Source organism: Hylobates moloch, unplaced genomic scaffold (genome assembly GCF_009828535.3).
Source record: "Hylobates moloch isolate HMO894 unplaced genomic scaffold, HMol_V3 SCAFFOLD_16, whole genome shotgun sequence".
Classification (NCBI taxonomy): Eukaryota; Metazoa; Chordata; class Mammalia; order Primates; family Hylobatidae; genus Hylobates; species Hylobates moloch.
The window spans coordinates 5,494,006-5,516,931 of NW_026652291.1; the positions used below are offsets into that span (position 1 = coordinate 5,494,006).

Genomic DNA, 22,926 nt, shown 5'->3' on the forward strand with positions numbered 1-22,926 from the left:
TCAAACTCCCGGGCTCAAGGGATCCTCCTGACTCAGCCTCCCAAGTAGCTGGGACATAGGTGTGTGCCACCATGCCTAGCTAATTTAAAACTTTTTTATTTGTAGAGACAAGGTCTTGCTACGTTGCCCAGGCTGGTCTTGAACTCCTGGGCTCAAGTGATCCTCCTGCCTCAGCCTCCCAAAGTGCTGTACACTCATACAGTCAAGAGCCACTGCACCCAGCCTCTATTCTCTACTCTCACACAACAAGCAAGCAATTCTGCAGATTCTCAAGTAGACGTCAAGTGTCCTCTACAATTCTGACGTTATGTACCTGGAGACAGCAACAGGTTCCACAGGTTGAGGGCTGAATCCCACAAGACTACCCCAACTTCAGATGCCAGTCGCAAGTGCAGGTTGTGACTTGTGCTTCTGACCCACGGGCTATAAATCAGGGTTATCATGACCCCTGCCTTGGGTCTGATGAATTTGCTGGCACGCTCACAAAACTCAGGGAAACAGTTTACCTAGGTTTACGGGTTTCTTAATAAAGGGCAAACAAAGGCTACAGATGAGCGGGCAGATGAGAGACGCACAGGGCAAAGGATGTGGGAAGATGATGGAGCTCCTCCGCCCTCCCTAGGCATGCCCCCTCCAGGAACCTCCACCAGGTCAGCTCTCTGCAAGCTCTCCCAACTCTGCCTTTTTGGTCCTTTTGTGGAGACTTCACTGGATGGGTACGATTGACCACTGTATAGAAATGTGATTGGACAAAAAGGGTATGATCTCACATTAACAGATGGAGTGGGGAAACCCAGCAAGGACTGTTGATTCAGATTCTCCTCGGCCTCTCTGTAGCATTCCTTCCTCTAGGGTATGGGGCAGAACCCATTCTGAAATGAGGGTCTTAGCACCTACAATCAGACAGGTAGGTCAGGGAATTTCGTTAAGACCAGCTTCCAATCAGAAAAGCAGGGGACGATTCCTGCCTTGGGGAGAAAAGGGGCAGGTGAAAGGAGGGAAGGAGAAAATCAGAGAGAGACTCTTGTTTTCTGAGGCTGGCAGCACGCCGACATTCTAATAAGGGCTCTGGGAGCTACCAGCTGGGAAGTGTGGATGAAAACTAATACATATATGATAATATCACAATCTTCTATCCAGTGACCATGCCAAATTCACTTAATATAATTATATTAGTATATATTATTATATTACTATAATAGTTTGTAGCTACTTTCACATTTTCCACATACACTATTAAGTCATCTGCGATGCAAGATGGTTTTGCTTCTTCCTTTCCAACTGCTATATCAAAGAGGTGAGAGTGAACATTCTTGTCTTGTTCCTGAATTCAGGGGGAAAGTGGGATACTGAGTATGACGTCAGCTATAGTTTTTGTTTTGTTGTTGTTTGTGGATACCCTTTATCTGATTAAATAAATCACTTTTATACTTTTAATTCCTAGTTTCCTCAGTTTTTATCATGAAGGGATACTGAATTTTACCAAATGCTTTTTCTATATCTGTGAGATGACCTTACGGTTTTTCAGCTTTATTCCATTAAATTAATCTTGCATTCCTGGAATAAATCTTATTTGTCAAAATTTTCTTTTTAATACATTATTAGATTCAAGTCATTAACCTTTTGTTCAGGCTTGCTTACTGCATTATTGTTCATTAGAAATAATGGCTTGTAATTTTCTTTTCTTGTAAGGTTCTTGTGCAGTTTTTGTATCATGGTTACAGAGCATGGTTATAAGACACTATAGGAAGCGGGCTTTGCTTCTCTCGTCTCTGAAGGAGTAATGTAAGAATGGCATATTGTTTCTTCTTTATGTTTTTCAAGGAATATGTCCATCTTATCTAAGCTGTCAAGTTTACTGGCATAAGGTTATTACTAACGTTATTCTATGTTTTTAATGTTTATAGGATCTGTAGTGATTTCCCCTTTCATTCATTATATTGGCAATTTGTGTTTTCTCTTTCTCACTCTCAATAGAGGTTTATTACATTTTATTTTATTTTTCAAAGAACCAACTTTCTCCTTCAAAAAAACTGCGAAATTTTGTGTTTCTCTATCATATATCTGCTTTCTAGTTCATTAGTTTTTATTTTTTCCTTCCTTCTACTTTTGTTGGGTTTAATTTGCTTTCATTTTTCTTCTACCTTCTTGAGATAGTGGCACAGATCACTGATTTTCAAATACTCTTCTTTTTCTAATATTTCCCCATATGTACTTTTTGGGGCTTTTTTTTTTTGAGACAAGGTATCACTCTGTCATCCAGGCTGGAGTGCAGTAGTACCACCATGGCTCACTGCAGCCTCAAACTCCTGGGCTCAAGTGATCCTCCAGCTTCAGCCTCCTGAGTAGCAGGGACTATAGGCACATGCCACCATACCCAGTTAATTAAAAAAATTTTTGTTGGTAGAGGTGGAATCCTGCTATATTGACCAGGATGGTCTCAAACTCCTGGCCTCAGGTGGTCCTCCCTCCTTGGCCTCCCAAAACGTTGGGATTACAGGCATGAGCCACTGCGCCCAGCTCATATGTACTGTTCTATCTGCATCCCACAAGTATTGCTATGTTATATTGTCATTACTGTTCAGTTCAAAATATTTTCTAGTTTACACTGTGATTTCTTTTCTGTCTCATGGTTCATCCAGTATTAGACCACTTACTTTCCAAACATTTGGAGATTTTAAAAGTTACCCTCTGTTACTAATTTCTGGTTTAATTCCTCTGTGGTCAAAGAACATACTCTGTATGAGTTCCATCCTTTTTAACTTGACACTTGCTTTATGGCCCAGCATATGGTCTATTTTGGTAAATGTTTTATGTTTACTTGAGAAGACTATGCATCGTACAGTTGTTAGCTATAGTTTCTACAAATGTAAATTAGCTCAAGTTGGTTAATAATGTTATTCAAGTTTTCTGTCTTTACTTATTTCTATTTCTTTATTCAATCAGTAGCTTGGAGGTATGATTAGAATCTCCAACTATGCTTCTGAATTTGTCTCTTCTCCCTTTAGATTTTTGCTTTATGTGTTTTGAAGATATATGAATGGGTTCATACAAATGTAGGGATGCTATGACTTCTTTTTCAATTGCCCTTTTATCATTAAAAGGCCTGTCATTATCTTTAGGAATAATTACTGCCTTAAAATCTACTTTGTCTGATATTAACATAGCCACATCAATTTCTTTTAGTGTTTGTAAGGTTTATCTTTTTCCAATTTTTTACTTTCAACTTTTTGTTTTTGGAGGCCTCGTTGGGATCTCCTTATCAGCTTTATTTTAAAAATAATTCTCCAAGGTTTGGCAGGACTGATCTGGACACTTGCTGAAGGATTAACATTTTAAAATGTCATACTTTTTGCATAGGAGCCCATAATTACAACGTTTACACAAGTTTTATTCTGGGGAGTGTAGGAGTGCCTTTCCTCTTCTTTTAAAGGAAGGTCTTGCAACTCCAAATACAATCATGGACCACATAATGATGTTTTGGTCAACAACAGACTGCATATATGATGGTGGTCCCATAAGACTACAGTACGGTATTTTTACTATACTTTTTCTATGCTCACGTATGTTTACACACACAAATACCACTGTGTTACAACTGCCCCAGTATTCGGTACAGTAACATGCTGTACGGGTTTGTAGCCTAGGAGCAACAGGCTATACCATACAGCCTAGGTGTGTAGTAGGCTGTACCATCTAGGTTTGTGTGAGCACACTCACGTGACAACAAAATCCCCCAGGGGCGCATTTCTCAGAATGTATCCCCATCATTAAGGGGTGCATGACTGCACTGCCTTCACATGTTTTGGGGGCCTCTGGGTAAAAAGAGTCAAGAGTCCTCTACAAAAAAGAAAGATGCTTGATGGTGGAGCACTATCTTCTTGACCCCATATATGCCTGGATCTAAAAACTACAGAATCTACAGACTGGCAAAGACTTTGGAGGTCTCATCTCATCCAAGTCTCTACTTGATGATAAACTGTCTTTCCCAGAATCTTACCTCTCAGGCTGGCAATGTAACACTTTCCATCTTTCAACAGTATGCTTGTAAGAAAGCTCATCCTTTTCTGCATTAAAATCTTCTTCATTGTAACATCCATGCAATATTCCTAGGTCTGTTCTCCAGGGTCCACACTGAAAGTGAGATTTCTCTTCCACATGGAACCCTTCAGAGACTTGAAAACCGCGGTCATGCCCCCTTCAGTTTCTATCTTCTCCAAGTAAATATCTCGTTACTCCTTCGATTGTTCCCCATATTATCCCGCTTTCAGATCTTTCACCAGTTTGGATGCCCTTCTTGTAGATTCCAGTTTGTCGTACTCAGATGCAGTCCCAGCATTCTGCGGGAAGAATGACCCATGCAGAGCAGAGCAGGACTGCAGTCTCCCTTCTTCTGGACCTCTGCCTCCATGAATTCGCTCCACCTCTATTAATTTACTCTATTAATTTATTCTACTTCTATCAATTCACTCTACTTCTACTAATTCAGCCTGAGAACTCACTAACATTTTTTGTTTTTGTTTTTTGAGACAGAGTCTCGCCCTGTCACCCAGGCTGGAATGCAGTGGCGCGATCACGGCTTACTGAAGCCTCAACCTCCTGGACTCAACAAATCTCCCGCCTGGCCTCCTGAGTAGCTGGGACTACAGGCATGCCCCACCATGCTCAGATAATTTATATATTTTTTTATAGAGATGGGGTCTCACTATGTTGCCCAGGCTGGTCTCGAACTCCTGGGCTCAAGTGATCCACCTGCCTTGGCCTCCTAAAGTGTTGGGATTACAGGCATGAGCCACTGCAACAGCCACATTTTTTGGTGACCAAAACTCATTCTCAACTAAAAATCCTTCAGGTTTGTCACCCTGAATGTAAGATTTAGGTTAGATTTTGGCTAATGGTACTATAACTTACTATATATTTTCTCCACAACTGATTACCTGGTTTTATGTCCACCTATTTAGCAAAATGGTGATGATAATTCCATTATCCTTACTGGAAGAATGAAATAATAGACATGAAAAGTGCTCCATTAACCATAAAGAGCATTAAACATGTAAGATATCCCTATTTAGTTATAAAACCAAGAATCTTTGACTCTCTTAACATGTCTGACCACTTTAAGGTGGTAGTCCACACGGACTAAAACCAAATCTGTGAAAATCAGTCTTTCTACTGAGGTCCCTAAAAGTTGTTATGGACCAGATTTCCTGCCATTTTCTCTAATGTCTTGGTTTACCAAGAATCTCTTTTCTATTCCTAGCTAAACATGCCCCATCCATGTGGGGAGATATCCTCAATCCTGTCTGATAGCCTGTCTCCTGAACATTGATTCCAAGTGGGAGGCTGTGCTCCGAATTTCTCAATCAGACTCTAGGAGGTCTCTAAGTTAGAATCAACACAGCCCTCCAAATTTAAATAGGATACCACTGAAGACTGCTGTCAGTCCCTCCCAGAGTGGGGAAAAGGTCTCTTTTTCAACATGTGGTTTCCTCTGAAGGAGGCTGTGAGGTGCTGAGGTCCCTGAGAACAGGCGATGTTTGTGTTTTGGGGAGCTCTCCCTTCCCATTCCCTTTCCAGTACACCATGCTGTCTTCCTACTACGCCCTGGAGGGCAACCAAGAGGCTGAAAGGGAATGGAAAACTTGTCATAATAAAAGGAATCACTTAGGGAACACCTACTACGATTCAGGAACTGCACCAGGTAATGAACCTTGTGTCAAAGACATAGAGGTATTGCCCTCACAAGCCCCAACCACCAGGTGTTCTGAAAACTTGAGATATTTTTGACTGTCACCATAATTGGGGCCAAAGGTTCTGTATATCCTGCAATGTATGGCACAGTGTGTCACTAAAAGGCAGATCTAGAATTAGTGAATTGGAATTTTAGGAAGGCAGCTTCTAGAAGGTTTCTAGAAAGACATTTATACCATTACACCACTAAGGCTCATCAACAAGGGAAGGGATGCCTTTGGAGGTACCAAGATTTCAAGGTTAGAAAGACTACCTTTTCGGAGTCTTGCTCTGTTGCCCAGGTTGGAGTGCAGTGGCGCGATCTCGGCTCACTGCAAACTCCGCCTCCCGGGTTCACGCCATTCTCCTGCCTCAGCCTCCCAAGTAGCTGGGACTACAGGTGCCCGCCACCACGCCCGGCTAATTTTTTTGTATTTTTTTAGTAGAGACGGGGTTTCACCGTGTTAGCCAGGCTGGTCTTGATCTCCTGACCTTGTAATCCACCCACCCTGGCGTCCCAAAGTGCTGGGATTACAGGCGTGAGCCACTGTGCCCAGCCAGAAAGACTACCTTTTATCAGGGGTCCTGGGGTAGGGATGTCTCTGTTAGCCATGAGCATCATGGAACTTAACAGGGCTATTTTGGACCAAATCAACAGGCAACACACTAAAAACAGAACCCAGAGTTTCTGTTCTGTCTCTTCCAATTGCTGATTCTTTCCAAGATAGCAGCTAACCTGCCGCTCAACTTAGCTGAAGCTTGACCCACAAAGGCTGCCACAAGATGCTGTTCATATAAAGTTTTTCACAAATGATACAATTACAGATCTGTTAAATTCACTGCTATAAATGCTCTTGTCAATCTCTAAGAAGAGAGTTGGAGGGAGAGCACCGAACTAACCAAAGTCACTGTGGTTAAGTCGCCCAGCCTGTTTCTCCATGTCCCTATTTTAGTCCATGTCACATCAGACTATTTTGCCATTAATTATGTGTGTATGACTATTCATGACACAGGTGGACATAACTGTTCCCTCGTATTTATGTATTTACCAGGTACACTCACAAACTATCTTATCTGATTTGCCTAGGTTAAACTATTCGGGAGAGAAATAACCTCAGGTTCTCCAAACCATCTTGATACTCTTTCTAAAGTAAGACTTAGAAGGTTGATGAACCCCAAATCTTAATAGCCACCTTACATATGAGTAAGATGAACACGTTTTTGCAATATTATTTTTTCAAAGCTTTCCCACATCTATTATTTATTTTAATCTGACAACAACACAGTGAAATAGGCAGGGAGTGGATTACTGTCTCCATATGACATAGGTAAAAAGTGAAATCCAGAAAACAGTTTGCTTAAGGTGTCATACCTTGAACTATGAGGACATGGAGTCAAAATCTGAGCCCATGTCCTCTGATTCCGAATATTGACCTTTTTGTTCTGACCTCTCAATGATACGTGTGTGTAAGGGGTGGGTGGTGAGGAGGTGGTGCGCAGGCTCACGGGTATAATCTGTAATTCCAGCACTGACCTGCTGATCCTGCAGCTTGACTCCAACGACTCTGAAGGTGTTGCTGGCAGTGTTGTGGTAGATGTTGATCCGGCTGAATCCCTGCTGGCCAGGTTTGATTGGTACCCATTTCTTACTGGTGTCATCGTAGACCATCACGGAAGCCCGGGCTTGGCAGATACTCTGTTCACTGCCAAGCAAGAAAAAACTGGTGTCAGCCTCAGCTACAGGGGATGGAAGTTGACTTTGCCCTCTTCTGAAATAGAGGCCAATTGCTACTTGACATAAAGAAACTTTCCAATTGCCAGAACTTCCAACATCTATGGAAGAGCTGCCTGGTGAGGTGATGGGCTTACATTCTCCAAGGAGCTTGCAGAGTGGACAGGAGGTTCTGTGCCAAAACCTTCAATAGCTTGGAAAAGACTCACAACTCTGTTTTCAGGGGAGAAGTGGCTTGAATAAGAAAGGAATTACAATTATAATTTGCCACCTGTTCACAACATTCCATGTACTGTATTAAACAAGAGAATGTGGCCAGGCACGGTAGCTCACGCCTGTAATCCCAACACTTTGGGAAGCGGAGGCTGGTGGTCCACTTGAGGTCAGGAGTTCGAGACCAGCCTGACCAACATGGTGAGCTGCCCCCTGCCTCTAAAAATACAAAAATTAGCCGGGCATGGTGGCACATGCCTGTAATCCTAGCTACTCGGGAGGCTGAGGCACAAGAATTGCTTGAACCCAGGAGATGGAGGTTGCAGTGAGCCAAGACTGCGCCACTGCACTCCAGCCTGGGCTACAGGGCGAGACTCTGTCTCAAAAAAAAAAAAAAAGAGAGAGAGAGAGAGAGAACGCATTATTAAAGCACCTAAGCTTCATGACTTATGAAGCAGCTATTTATTACCTCCATTCTCCATTTTTTTAGATGAGAAAAAAGTGGCTCAGAGACTTGCGAAGATGTACACAAGTTCACACACGTATTCAGTGATTACACTGGGGATTTCCAACCACTTCTGTCTGACTCTAGAGCATATGACATAGATAATATTCTTTGCAACATCCAACAAAATGCTTCATTTATGGTATGCTAGGGTAGCATCAGATAAGCTATGTAGATAATGAAGTATTTAAGTGATCTAAAGAAAAATGCAACATAAATGAAAATAAATAGATGGCTGCACCATACTTTGCTGAAGACATTTACGTAGTAAAGCAACCTCATTTGTTCAAAATATGACAGAGAAGCAGGGAAGAAGCCCCTGAAAGCATAAAATAGCCATCACTAAAATTAATACACTAAAACTCCTGCCACGGTATTCAGGGAAAGTCTCTCGGAGCCCACTGGCTCTTCATAAACCTAATAATCTTTAACATCTTCTCTAGCATATTAGAATTCCCAAATTTAAAAAAGCAATACTCCTTTGTTCCTATTTCTTTTTTTTTTTTTAAAGAGGGAATCTTGCTTCCTGAAGGTAGGCACACTGGCCACAATGAGGAGTGGTCATCAGCACACGAGGCTGTGTAAAGACAACGAGGGACTGGAAACAGTGTTGTAATGCCAAACAACTTGGGAGCAATTATACAGAAGCAAAGTGTGTACAACAGTGGATTATTATAATGCTGAGACCAAGCAGTCGAGAAAAAGTCATATTATGTTCACTTCACTATACTTAAGAAGACAAGCAAACAAAGTATTTGATGAAGATCTGTATCCCCAGCCCTGTGGTTATGAGATGAGAAAAACAACAACAGTGGGTTTTGTAGGATTAGTTCTCTGTGACTTGGAAACCTCCACTTGGCCAGCGTAGGCAGTTCCTCAGTGTTCCAGAGGGCTGAGCTTTCTCAGGGCCCAACTGCCCTACTTCTCAGAGACTGTGGATGATCCACTATACGGGTTATTATCATACTTTTTAACGATATTTTTGTGTACAGTGCCATATGTAAGGCCTTTCCCTACACAGTCTCTCAATTTCACCTTGAATGAACCCTATGCACATCTTATGGCTTGAGTGCCAGTGCCGGGTCTTGGGCCTGCTCTGAGTGCCTGCACTGCTGGGTCTCAATCTTGCTGCTGACTACTTGGCTCTGTCTCTGCTGTTTAGGAGCCTAGGGCACCCTTGACCTCAGCTGTCCCAGCCTTGTGTTGAGGGCCCTGGGCACATCTGTGGACAGAAGTATTCAGAGTGAATCGTAAGGGTTTTGGTCTGCAATTTGTCCCGCATCATTCTTGCCTGTGATTCATCATTCATTCCACAATATTTAGGAGGGCGGCAGTCACCCTCTCTGCGTTTTGGGGCCTGAAACAACGTTATCTTTTAAGAGAATGTGCTTAGGTAAAGTTGCTCCTCCCCTAGTTAAGTCTTTGGGGCCCTGTCCTCAGGAAGTCTAGTAGAAATTAGAGTAAGCTAGCAGGGTACGATGGCTCACACCTGTAATCACAGAACTTATAGGAGGCTGAGGCAGGAGGATCACTTGAGCCAGGAGGTTGAGGCTGGAGTGAGCCGTGATTGTGCCACCGCACTCCAGCCTGGGTGATAGTGTAAGACTGTCTCAAGAAAAAAAAAAACAAGAGTAAACTGTACACAGAACCAGACAGACGTTGGGTCAAATCACAGTTCTATCCCAATGTAAATGAACCATAAATCAAGTGATAGGCTGAATTCTGGCACTTACTGCTTCTGGTACACTCAGTTGCTCACTGTGACAGTCGACAAGTAGGTGTGTGTTCTGGATGCTGTCTCAGGAGCTAGAAGAGATCCTGAGATGCAGCATGGTCTTGGTTAACAAAACACAGGTTTTATTAAATCAGAGGGATCTGAGCTCTACCACTTGCTGGGAGGTGACCACAGAGCCCCTGAGATGATTCTGGGGGAGCACCCTGGGAAGGTGCTGTGTGAGGGGCAATGCTTTCTAGAGTCCCTGTGTGGCAGCCATGGAAGCGTGCCCTTTAGTTGCCCTGCAGGAGAACCTGCTATGGGAGCAGAGCTGGTGCACAGAGGCCATGCTGCTCCCAGCCGCTGACTGAATGTGGCAGGGGGACCAGTGCCAGCCCATTCCTGCCCAGCACAGGACTCTTCTGTGGGGGAAGCCTTGGTGTGGGGACACCCTATCAGCCTGGCCCAAATGTTCTCAGCACTGTGATGTGGTCTGAGATGCTTCTAGTCCATCCTTCCTGGCCTTTCTCCTTTCGCAGACTTTTCACCTGTGTCAGAACCTGGCACAGAGCAGGTGCCTAATAAATGTTCACTAAATAATCTCAGAGCTGAAAAGAACTATAGACAGTAATCCACTTTTGTGTCCAATGAAGCTGCCCTCAGAAGTCCACACTGAGCTTTGGGTGACGCGAAACTTAACTTACTACTCTCCAAAGCAAACCCATTGGTTGTAAATGGTTTTAATTTGGACAACCCTTCCTTGTTCTGAGTGACATGCCACTTGCTGCTCTCCAGAGTCACACAGGGTGCTCTGCAGAGCCTGTGACAACCCACCGGATAGCTGAAGGAAGAGTGGTTCCTTCCATCAGCCACACGACAAAGCTACCAGTCCCCTCGCCATCCCAGTAACTAATCGGTCTGGGTCCTAAAACTGGGCACAATATTCCAGGCTTAGTCTGACCAGTAGATGCTAGTGAGTCAAAAAACATTAATGAAAGAGAGATGGGTAGAACAGTACCTGCCCTCAACGAGCTCCCAGCTAGTTAGGCAGTCAGATGAGTAATTATAAACCTTATCCAGCCTGGAGGGATGCGGGGGAGGGGGGACAGGGGAGGCTTTCTTCTTTTAAATGTTTATTTATTTATTTTTTTGAGACGGAGTCTCACTTTGTTGCCCAGGCTGGAGTTCAGTGGCGCGATCTTGGCTCACTGCAACCTCCGCCTCCCAAGTTCAGGCGATTCTCATGCTTCAGCCTCCCATGAAGCTGGGACTACAGGCATGTACCAACACGCCTGGCTAATTTTTAAAATTCTAGTAGAGACAGTGTTTTAAATTTTAGTAGAGACAGGGTTTTACTATGTTGCCCAGGCTGGTCTTGAACTCCCGGCCTCAAGCAATCTGCCCACCTCGGACTCCCAAAGTACTGGGATTACAGGTGTGAGCCACTGCGCCAGGCCTGGGGAGGCTTTCTGAAGCAAACGCTGCGTGGGTTTTAAGATGAAGACTTTCAACCCCTAGATGAATTCAGGAAGGGGATGTGGGGTTCTAGGAGGAAGAGACAGGCAGCTGAGCAGAGGCAGGGAGGCAAGAACCGCACGGCACGTAGAGAACCGCGAGCACTAGGTGGGGGTGAAGCATACCTGGGGTATCACACACACCTTTTAGGGGAGTTACAGAGATGGCATAAATAAAGCACTGTGCTTGCCATTAGATGCCTGAAGACCAATAAACCATTTTTCTTCTTGTAATTATAGCTACAGGTTCCTTTTTTTTTTTTTTGCTGTTGTTAACACTTCAGGTTCAAATTAAACTTGTGGTTAACCAAAACCCCTGGTTTCCCCCCACCCTTTGAATAGTATTGGTTTGTCTCTTATTTTATTGCTACTAACAAAACCTAAATGCAAGAAAATACACATATTTATTCTACTTGAGATTTGTTTTGCTAACTTGGGCTTATTCTACCTTTGAAATTTTTTTGTTTTAATAAAATCTCGATTGCTATCTAATCTCGACATTGCCTACGAGCAATATATATTCACTTGCCTTCTCAACATCTTCACCTGGATAAATACTCAAACTCTGTATCATACGCATCCTCCCTAGGCATCATAAATTTAATTTGTCCAAATCATCTATCCCTTGAGGAAATCTAATTTATTATTATTGTAGAGACAGGGTTTCGCTATGTTGCCCAGACTGATCTCAAACTCCTGGGCTCAAGTGATCCTCCCATCTTGGTCTCTTTGGTCTCTCGAAGTGCTGGGATTACTGGCATGAGCCACTGTGCCTAGCTATAAGGAAATTTGATAGGCAAATGTTTTCTTAAATTATTTATTGAATAAATGAATGGATGAACTTTTTTTTTAAACATACACATATGAAATTTCATTTACTAAATGGTTCCCATGAGGTCTTCATGTCTCACAGGCTTCTTTTATATGATCAAAACAATCTGTTGATTAGTTGGGGAGTGAAATCAGTCAAAACACACTGGTTTGTTCTGCATGGTGTTAAATTCCAGGTTGGTGGACTTCTTTCTCCCCTGGGATCTAACAGGCATCTCTGAGCTGTAGGTATAACTAGAATTGCTCTCTTGGGGGAAGGCTCTTTTCAAACAAGCAGTCCAATTCCCCTGTCATTTTGGGCCTTCGTACATGTATTTGTGGGGCCCATATAATTTGCACCTGTAATTTCCCTCCGTGTGTCATGTGAGACCTAAACTCTTAAAGCTTCAGACTGCACTTCTATCAGCTTATAGGAGAAAGACCATGTGACTCTAGGCCTCAGTTTCCTCATCTGTACAAGGAGAGTCTGACCTCGGAGCTCCCTCGGACAAGCACTGAGTACTCGCTGAGCTCTGCCCATGAGCCCAGCATGGGGCATGGCACAGCAGGGAAGATGGGAAAAACCATAATCTTTGTCCTGTCGCTGGTTCAGCAGTTAATTTTTTTAGATCATACACCAAGCCTGTCCAACCTGTGGGCCGCATGTGGCCCAGGACAGCTTTGAATGCAGCCCAACACAAATTTGTAAACTTTCTTAAAACATTATGAGATTTTTTTTTAAAAGTTCATCAGCTATTGTTAATGTTAGTGTATTTTATGTGTGACCCAAGACAATTCTTCCAATGTGGCCCAGGGAAACCAAAAGATTGGACACTCTTGCTGTATATCATAGACTGCTTTTGAATGTCTGTTGCAATCTCTCACTGAAGAGGAAAAAAAAAAAAAAAAGCAAAACACACCCCAAATTTTCTGCATGTAACTCTGAAACCTAATCATAGACCTTCCAGGACCCAATGTAGGAAATCAGTAATGCATTTCAAGATAAAACTATTACATAGGCAGCTGGGTGTGATGGAACACGCCTGTAGTCCCAGCTACTCAGGAGGATGCAGGAAAAATCTTGCAGCACAGCCCTCCGTGATGACAGCCTGCAGTCAATCTCGGGCTCTCACTCTCTAATCCTTCTGTTAAAGTTCAGGCTCTGTGCCCCTGGACTCTCGCTCCCCCACTCCCTATGTGGCTGGGAACAAGGTTTCTGAAATTCTCATGGGCTTACATAGACACGCCATCCTAGCCCTGTTATTTCCTTGAAGGACAGACTGTAAATTCATAAAGTAAGGGCAAAAGGAAGGTCCACAGGGTAGAACGAGGCTAAACACAAGAGGTTTTTTGGGAAATGTGAGTGCAGGGTTGAACTTGGAAAAAGCACAGGATGTAGACCTGTCCAGAGAGAGGCTGGCTCCTCCAGCCCCACGCTTGCTTGCTTCTCCCTCTGCCAGAGTGCTTTTCAGTTTGTCCTGCCTCTCAGAATCTGCTGAGGTGTCTGCACCACCAGCCTGTGAGCTCCTTGAAGGCAGGAACTGTTTTGTTTTCCCCTTGGTAAAGCCAGTCCCTGTATGCTGTAGACATGAATAAGTGGTAAACAAATGACCCTGACTGTGGGAAAAACAGTGCGTTTATGATTGTGTGCCCGTGGGAACATTCTACTTACAATCCTCTCCATTTATTCTCAGAAAAAGTGTAACTGCCAAGCAAAAGCATCTGTCACAGATTACCATCAGCCTTCTCTCTCATAACAGCCTGGGAAGGGCGAGTCAGGAAACCACAGCTCTGCGGGTGGGCTCCCGTGCAAAGCGAGGCTCAGCCCTGTCTCTAAAGGTGCATCGCAGCTCTGTCTGGGCCCAGGCCTGCGGAGACCCACTCCTCCAGAGCGAGGCCTCTGGGAAGGCACAGGCTGCCCTCTTCTGTTCCTCTGGAGTGTCACCTTAGGAGCCACACTCCTCCTTCCTGGAAAGCAGGCGGCCAAGGCCTCACTCTCTCTCCCCGGGACTGGCACAGTGGTCCTGCTCAGCCTTAATGCTCGGACTTGGGAGCTCCTTCTGGACAGAACAACTCTTCATACTCTGCCTTGAGGGCCAATTTTGTCTTCCCAGTAGGACTGTGAACCAGCATTTGCCCATAACAGAAGGGTTTCCTAGGAGGTAGGCATTCAGCACTAAAACTGGGATAATCCCGGGCAAACCAGGGTGAGTGAGCTGCCCTGCTGGGAACTCCTTTCTTATCTTTCACCACAGTAACCATCGCAAGGGTGGGCACCTAACAATCACCCCGCCAGCTGATATGACTGGACTTTGCTCCCTACTTCCCACTGCTCCCCACCCAGCTCGTCTTGTCACTTGCTCTCTCCATTTCCTCACCCTGCCCCACCCCCACCCTGCCGTCACTCTCCAAGCCCCCACTGGAACCTGGCCCCTGGCCCTGAGAATACACTTAAATAAGCCCAGACAAGGTTACTGCCTTTCCACTTCCAGCTCCAATGCATGCTTTACGGCTCTCGAGTCACTGGGCCCGTTAGTGAGCCAGGCACTGCTGACTACGTCCTCACTTCTGAAAACCTCTCCTTCTTAATCCCCAGTCTTCAAATTCTCCTGGCATTCCATTTCGCTCTCTGTGATTCCTGTTCAGCCTCCTTCACAGGTTTCCTTTCTACTTATCTTTTATGTCAAGTGTTTTTAATCCGAGGTCCAGGGAAAGGCTTGAAGAGTCTAAGAAACCTCCAAAATTATCTGCAAAAGTGAGCGTGCATGCTGCTTCTAGAAATGCATTTACCATGTTCTTAAATGGGTTTGCTCTCCAAAACAGATTTTAAAACCAATGTGAACTATGTGGAATTTCTTCCCATTTTACTCTATGCTCATGATTCTCAAAACTGTATGCACGGCCAGGTGCGGTGGCTCACACCTGTAATCCCAGCACTTTGGGAGGCTGAGGCGGGCGGATCACGAGGTCAGGAGATCGAGAGAGACCATCTTGGCTAACCGGTGAAACCCCATCTCTACTAAAAATACAAAAAAAAAAAAAAAATTAGCCAGGCGTGGTGGTGGGCGCCTGTAGTCCCAGCTACTCCGGAGGCTGAAGCAGGAGAATAGCGTGAACCTGGGAGGCAGAGCTTGCAGTGAGCCGAGATTGCGCCACTGCACTCTAGCCTGGGCGACAGAGCCAGACTCCATCTCAAAAAAACAAAAACAAACAAAAAAACTGTATGCACTGTAAGAGTCAGGTGAGTGTTTATTAAAACACAAATCCCTAGGCCCCCATTTAGGAGATTCTGATGTGGTAAGTCTCAGGCGGGGCGGGGTCTCTATTTTAACACACACGTTTGCTGGTTCTAGGCAAATGGTCCATGAAGGAAACTTTGAGGACCATTTGCTTTCACGTCTCCTCATGGGCTCTGTCATTCATGCCAGGGTTTACATGAGCACCGATACACTGATAAATCCCATGTCGACTCTCCAGTCCTGTCCTTTCTTCTAAAATATGGAGCCATATTTCTAACTGTTGGACATAACTTATAGACCTCACAATTCAACATGCTCAAGAGAGAAAGTATTCTTTTCACTGTTTCCCATTTCAGGGAATGGAAGCAACACCTACCCAGCCCCGAGTCTGAAACCTGAAGGCCATTTCAGATGCTTTTTTATGCTTCACCCTCTATGGCCCAGTGGCCATCTATTCTATTTCTTAAACATCTTTTGGATTTGTCCCTTTCTCTCCCTCCTTGCTGCCAGTCCCAGCCCTTGTTATTTACTTTATTTTATTTTATTTTTTTTTTTTGAGACAGAGTCTCGCTCTGTCGCCCAGGCTGGAGTGCAGTGGCGCAATCTCGGCTCACTGCAACTTCCGCCTCCCGGGTTCACGCCATTCTCCTGCCTCAGCCTCTCCGAGTAGCTGGGACTACAGGCGCCCGCCACCACGCCCAGCTAATTTTTTGTATTTTTAGTAGAGATGGGGTTTCACCATGGTCTCGATCTCCTGACCTCGTGATCCGCCCGCCTCGGCCTCCCAAAGTGCTGGGATTACAAGCGTGAGCCACCGCGCCCGGCCTGTTATTTACTTTAGACCACAGCCTCCTAGCTGTTCCCCCGCCTCTGGTTGAAGTCCCACGCCCCCAACCCTTCAATTGCAATGTCACCAGAAAGACCTTCATCAAAGGCAAACTGACTAAGCCTCTTCCCTCATTGGGAGCTCTGCCACTTACTAGCTATAAAATGACCTCACACAAAACTTCTGTGTTCCCCAGTTTCTCTATCTATAGCTTATCCTCCTTTATCTACCCATATCTTTCCTCTTTCCTCATCTTCTTTATAGGGTTGTCTGGAGAATTAAGACTTAATATGTGTAAGCATTTGGAGCAGCACCTGATCCCATGTGGCACGAGGAAGGGAGTCATCGTTACTACGGAATATAATCCCAGCTCTGGGGCAGGCACTCAGGGGCCTTCACATTGTAGCCCTTGCCAAAGTGTCCACAGCTGACCCAACCCTTGGCTTAGTCTTGTGGAAATGCATACAGGCCCCTAACACACCCCCCTGCACTCTGTGGCCTCTGCTGTGGCTCAGGCCACTTCCTCTGCCTGGGATACTTTTCTCAGCCAAGCCGAGCTGACCCAAGCCGACCCACTAATTCCTACTCATCCATAAAGACTTGGAATATCTGTTACCTCTTTTAGAAAATCTTCCCTGAAGCCCCAGGCTGAGTTAGATGGTCCTTCTCTGAGCCTTATTATCCCTATTATCATGGTCCTGTGCCTACCATCACAGCACTTACTGCAGCAATGTCTATGCTAGGTCCCTCTGCACACCACTGAACGCCTCCAGGGCAGGGGCCATTTCTTCTAGGCAGATTTCTCCCTATGTGGAGTGAGGACTTAGGCCACAGGTCTCTTCCTATCTGTTGCCCTCTAGAGGTCCAAGACTACAGTGTAGATTACTCTGCTGGTCCCAGGGAACTTCCCTTCTTGCTCTGCTGGACCTGAGGCTGCCCACAAACGGCCCAGCACATTTCAGGGAGGAAGGACCCGTCTGATCTCACACAGCGCAACCAGCAGCCTGGTGGTAAAGCCAGGAATGGCAGCGAAAGCATTCCCATGACATTGGGCCAATTAAGATGACTTTTCTGCTACTCCTCAAGTAATTAGGAAGAGATATTTCTCCTGCCCAAGATGATTTCTTTTTCCTACATCCAGAGGTTTGAATCTTACCTTTTCTCAAAGCTCACATTGTCATTGCTTTCAAAACACACCTATCCACCCATTCCCATTCATTTAATAACTACTAACAGCCATATGGCTCAGGTCTGAAGGAGATTACAATCTATCAAGAAAAACAGATAATTGCAAAATGGGTGTACCAGAGTATTGGGAAGGGAGAACGTCAGGCTTTGTAGGAGGAGTTCTTGCCTGTAAACCAGAGCTGATAAAAATAGCATGGTCTATTTCTACGGTGATTAATAGACAAGACATGAGGGTGACCAGTACCATGCTGGGTACATTCCTTATACTCAGTAGGTATGTGTCTCTGCCCTCCAAACCCCACCCCAAGGTGCCACGTGCCTCTGATTACTTTCAAGCCATCAGGACAGCCACTTCGAGCTATCTTCTTCCCGAGACTGTGGGCTTCTGAAGAACAGGCCTGTGTCTGAGTTCAGATACCCTTCCTCAGTGAGCCATCGTCCTCAGTGTAGCCTGGTGCTTCTGGCCTGGGCTTTGCAGCTGCCAAGTGCATTAATAAGGGGTGAGCAGTGAAGGGTGGGGGGCTAGAGAGAAGTGGCCATAAATAAACGTTCCCAAAGCTAAGCAGAAACACAGCCAGACTGAGGCAGTCTGTAAAGTCCTGACTTGTTTACCTTCAACATACAAGCAACAAAAGTGAATCTTAAAAGCTGGGTTGAGAACCATCAGCAAGGAGCCTCCTGGATGGGAGCAGAGCAGCCCACACTGAGGTGCTTACACAGACCTGTCTGGGCACTCCAGTGCAGAGCAGAGCTGGGGTCTACCCACAGAGCCCCAAGACGAGGCCCGGCACACAGGAGACAGGGGCTTTCTCCTTTGCCAAATTCCAGTCTCTCTCTGAAGCACATCGCTTGCTAGTTCAGTGGACCCCCTGCAGGCATGCAGCTTGGCTCTGGTAACACAAGTGACACCTTCAACTGACTTCACACAATGCTCAAACCACCATCACGAGGTCATTATCACATTTATTCCGACTTCACATTGTGTGGCTCCCCCAAGTCACACAGGGAGTCAAGTCAGAGACGCTGCTGGACAGGACCCTGCCTCCTGCCATCTGGAGGCCTCTCCTTCCAGCTCTCGGAGAACTCTCTCACACTGTGAACTCCCCTCTGCCCACAGGCAGCCCCACCCTGTCTCCCCTCAGCCTGCCCCAGCCTCACCATTCTGCTCTTGCCACAGACTTGCCCTCCTTCTTGCCCTCCTCGCCTCCTGTGGGAAACTTCTCCATTGGCTCCCATGACACCGCATAGCTTGGCTCTTCTCTGGACTGCCTCTTTTCTGACCACTGTCTTTCCCACGGTGGAGAGGGGCAGAGAGAGAGAGAGTACTTTAGAGAAAGTCTGGCTGGCTGGTGCCCACCAGGAAGCAGTGTTGTGCTGGGAAGCAAGGCTGGGCACAGAGAGGGCCAGCCCTCATCATGGAGTCAGCGTGGGGGCGTGGGGAAGTGAGGACACTGTGGACAACAGCTCCAGCTCTGCCCCAGGTCTGGCTCTGTCGTTTGCCAGCAACATGACTTCAGGCAGGTAAGTTTACAGCTCTGTAAAATGAGGAGAATCACCTTTTTGCATTTTCTTTTACATTTGCTGGAGATCAAATAAGGCTGATGAAATAAACAGGAGAGCAGTTTACTAAACATGATTAGCACCCAGCAGATACCATCTTGAAAAAGGACAATGTTGGCTGGAATCAACAGCAAATCCATATGAGGCAAGACTTAGGGTGGAATCCGCATGAAACTGCCTTCCGTGTCCACATGGAGAGCTGTCATTATCGCCTACTCTTTTAACTTCTAACAAGAAAAACAAGGTGGCAGGTTCCTCACTGTGGCCTGGAGAACTGCCTCAGGCCTCACCAAGTGGGACCAGGCTGTCGGGTCCTGTCTTTGTGGAATGGCCCAGATCCACTGTGGAGGTCACTGAGGGCCCACTCCTGAGCCCTGGCTGTTGGGAAATCAGTTTCTGGGCCCTGATTTGCTCCTGTGCTTTCCTCTAGCCTCTACTCACCCTGCCCCCGCCACCGCCCCTGGGGTGACTCCCTGAACCACACTGAAGAGAATGCTAATGCCCACCCTCGGGCCCCTGCCGCTCCCCTCAGCTGCTTAGCTTCTCTGCAGAACACTTACCATACTTGCCACTGAACTGAGGGGCAAGTGCCTCCATGAGGCAGGTTGTTTGGTTTGGTTTTTAAAGTAGTGTTCATCTCAGTAGCTCTAGTAACTGGGACCTAGTGATTGCTCAACAAATGTCTTTGAACAACTGCTGGCTTTTATGTTTGCTGAGTTTTGCCACGTATTGTATTTCTCAGCCTGCAAGGATTTTTGTGGTGGAGGTGGCATGATTCACTTGAGATGTGGCCACCTCTGCTTTCTCTTTATTTCTTCCTGCATTTATTTGAAAAATAAAACAACGGCTGGGCACAGTGGCTCACACCTGTAATCCCGGCACTTTGAGAGGCCAAGGTGGGAGGATAGCTTGAGCCCAGGAGTTTGAGACCAGCCTGGGCAACACAGATCCTGTCTCTACACAAAATAAAAAAAGTTAGCCAGGCATGGTGGTAGGTGCCTGTAGCCCCAGCTGCTCAGAAGGCTGAGGTGGAAGGATCCCTTGAGCTGAGGAGGTTAAGGTTGCAGTGAACCATGTTTGCACCACTGCACTCCATCCCGGGTGACAGAGCAAGACCCTGTCTCCAAAAAAAAAGAAAAAAGAAAAAGTGCTGTACGTGCAAAGTGTCACAAGAGGAGGGCATTTAGTTCTGCCCGAGGGACCCAAGGGATGCTGTCATGAAGGGGAAGCAAGACTTTTCAAGAGGAAACAAGGAACCATTTCAAGCAGAGGGAAGAGTGTCAGCAAAGGCAGAGTGGTGGGTGGGGGGACCTCAGTCGTCACCCTGGGGCCTCATCACTTCTCAACACCTACCCAGGGGAATGAGGAAGCACACCCACGTTGCCATGGCCCAATTCAGTGACTGAGAAACAGAGACGCTTGGAATCACAGCCGCATCAGAGCTGAAAAACATTCTGCAGTGATTTTCTTAGGAAACAGGCCTGGAGAAGGAAGTAACTTGCCCGACACCCATGGCTGATCCGCGGCAGAGCCTGGACTAGACAGCAACCTGACGTTCTGTCTTGCAGTAAGGCTTTTCTGCTCCACTTGGTGACGCAGCAAAACCCAACTCCAACTTTTACTTACTATTTTGAAGCTGTTTTTCACTCCAACTTTTTAATCTGAAAAATTTCAAACCTACAGGAACATGTAAGGGACACTTTTTTACCTTTCGCTAAATCTGCCCATGGTTAACATCTGCCGCATGTGAGTTATCTCTGTCTTTCCTCTGAGCCATTTGAAAGTCAGCTGCAGATACCATGATACTTCAATCCTAGGGACTTTAGCATACATTTCTTTAAAATAAGGATATTCTAATATATAACTTAAATACCATTGTTACAACAAAAAAAATCAACAATTTACTAAAAATCTAATACAGAGTCCATATTAAAAGTTACCCATGTAATCCCAGCACTTTGGGAGGCTGAAGCGGGTGGATCACCTGAGGTCAGGAGTTTGAGATCAGCCTGGCCAACATGGTGAAACCCCATATCTACTAAAAATACAAAAATTAGCTGGGCGTAGTGGCGCACACCTGTAGTCCCAGCTACTTGGGAGGCTGAGGCAGGAGAATTGCTTGAACCCAGGAGGCATAGGGAAGTGTAGGTTGCACGGAGCGGAGATAGCTCCAATGCACTCCAGCCTGAGCGGCAGAGGGAGACTCCGACACAACAACAACAAAAAAGTTACCCAATTTTTACAAAATGTTTCTGATTTTTTGGGATGCAGGATCTGCTCATGGACTACATGTGTTTGAGCCGTCTGCTTACTCCCTTTCAAGCTAAGCTAGAATGTGAAACTATTTAAAAATTTTTCATTGATAAAGATGTTGTGTGTGTGAAGAATTCAGGCAAACTGAATGTAGACTGTAGGTTGGTTAAGAGGTGACTGCCAGATCTCCAATGGAAAGCTATATTTTCCCCTTGGTAATTATTAAATCATTTATAGGGTGCCATTTTTTTTTTCCCTTAATGGGCACAGGTGTGAAACAGGTTTCATGCTATGAAGTAGACTTAAAATGTTTATTGTGAAGTACTTCAGGCCTGTGAGAAGTAGGTTCCCACGATCCCACCATGCAGTCTAGGAAATCTGACAGCAAGTCACAAAGCTGTTTAGTTCAAGTGACGCCTGTATCCTCCTCCCAGACCCAGAGCCGCTCCCCTCTACCAGGGGGAACCGCCACCTTGCAGGTGGTGTTTTCAATTCCATGCATGCTGTCTGTAGTACAGCCATACAACTGACTATTTTACACACATGGTTCTCAAACTTTTTTGGTCAGAGAACCCCTTTACACTCAATTATTAAGGATGCCAAAAAGCTTCTGTTTTATGTAGGTTAAGTCTATCCATATTCTCCTTATTTGAAATTAAAACCAATAATTTTTTAAAACACAAGAATATACAAGCAGACATTTCATTAGCTGCCACAGCGATGATGTCAAAACATCACATAGCTCTGGAAAATTCCACCATGAATTCATGAGACAAGAGCTGAAATGGCAAATGATGTCTTAGTAATATTATAAATATAGTTCTGATCTGCAGACTACTAGGAGGGTCAATCTCTGGAGTACATTTTGAGAACTGCTGCATTACAGCAATGAAAGACAATGAATTAGCTCTCTGTGTATTAACATGGGAAACCCAAATGGTGACTGAGCCCCATTTTTGAGAGTGTTAGAATTAGAGAAAGGCTTTGGGTAAATAAAGTCTACGTTCAGTGTTAAACCCTGACACCTTCTTTTCTATCCAAATTGGTTGCCCACGTCATGGGCAATCAAGATGTTTGCCTTTTCTCCTCGGATGTCACCCTCTCAGATGCCTGGACAGCTGGTCTCCATTTCTCTGTGAAGCCTGGTGCAATCTGGAAAAACACTCCAACCAACTGTTGGGGAAGTCTGATATTCCTAGACCGACCCTGTCTCATATGCATCTCCCGTACTCTTTCAAGGCCACTGACGTAGCCCTTTCTTTGGGGAGCCATCTGATAGCCACGTGGACATTAAGGCTACTCAAACCTCAAAAACATTTATGTATTTTGCTGTGTCTTCATCCCAAAATTTGTGTCTCCAGAGTCTGTGACTCTGATCACTTGTGAAGTGGAACAGGTTTTAGCACAGCCTTGGGACAACTGTAGAGGCCTGGCTTGGGCCAAGGATTGGGACAGTATGTTCAGCTCCAAGGATGAATCAACAGCCTGGGAATGAAGACCCCAGCTCTGCCCTTACAAACACCCCTGATGACAGAGTAGCCACTTGGACTCTGTGCGATTTACTAGGCACAGAGACAAACATGAATGCATAACACAAGCGTCCTGCTCTGAAAGAGCTCTAGCCTGGTAGGAGAGATCCTGA

At 45.4% G+C, this 22,926-nt stretch overlaps 1 protein-coding gene across 4 annotated transcripts in view; it reads right to left on the reverse strand.

Annotated features, from left to right (window-relative positions):
- EVL (Enah/Vasp-like) overlaps positions 1–22,926 on the reverse strand; it is a 172,445-nt gene that overhangs the window by 51,417 nt on the left and 98,102 nt on the right. For all 4 annotated transcript variants that reach the window (XM_032134984.2, XM_032134985.2, XM_032134982.2 and 1 more), the window contains exon 2: positions 7,265–7,433. In XM_032134984.2, coding sequence (XP_031990875.1) covers positions 7,265–7,433 — 169 coding nt within the window. The remainder of the gene's footprint in view (positions 1–7,264; positions 7,434–22,926) is intronic.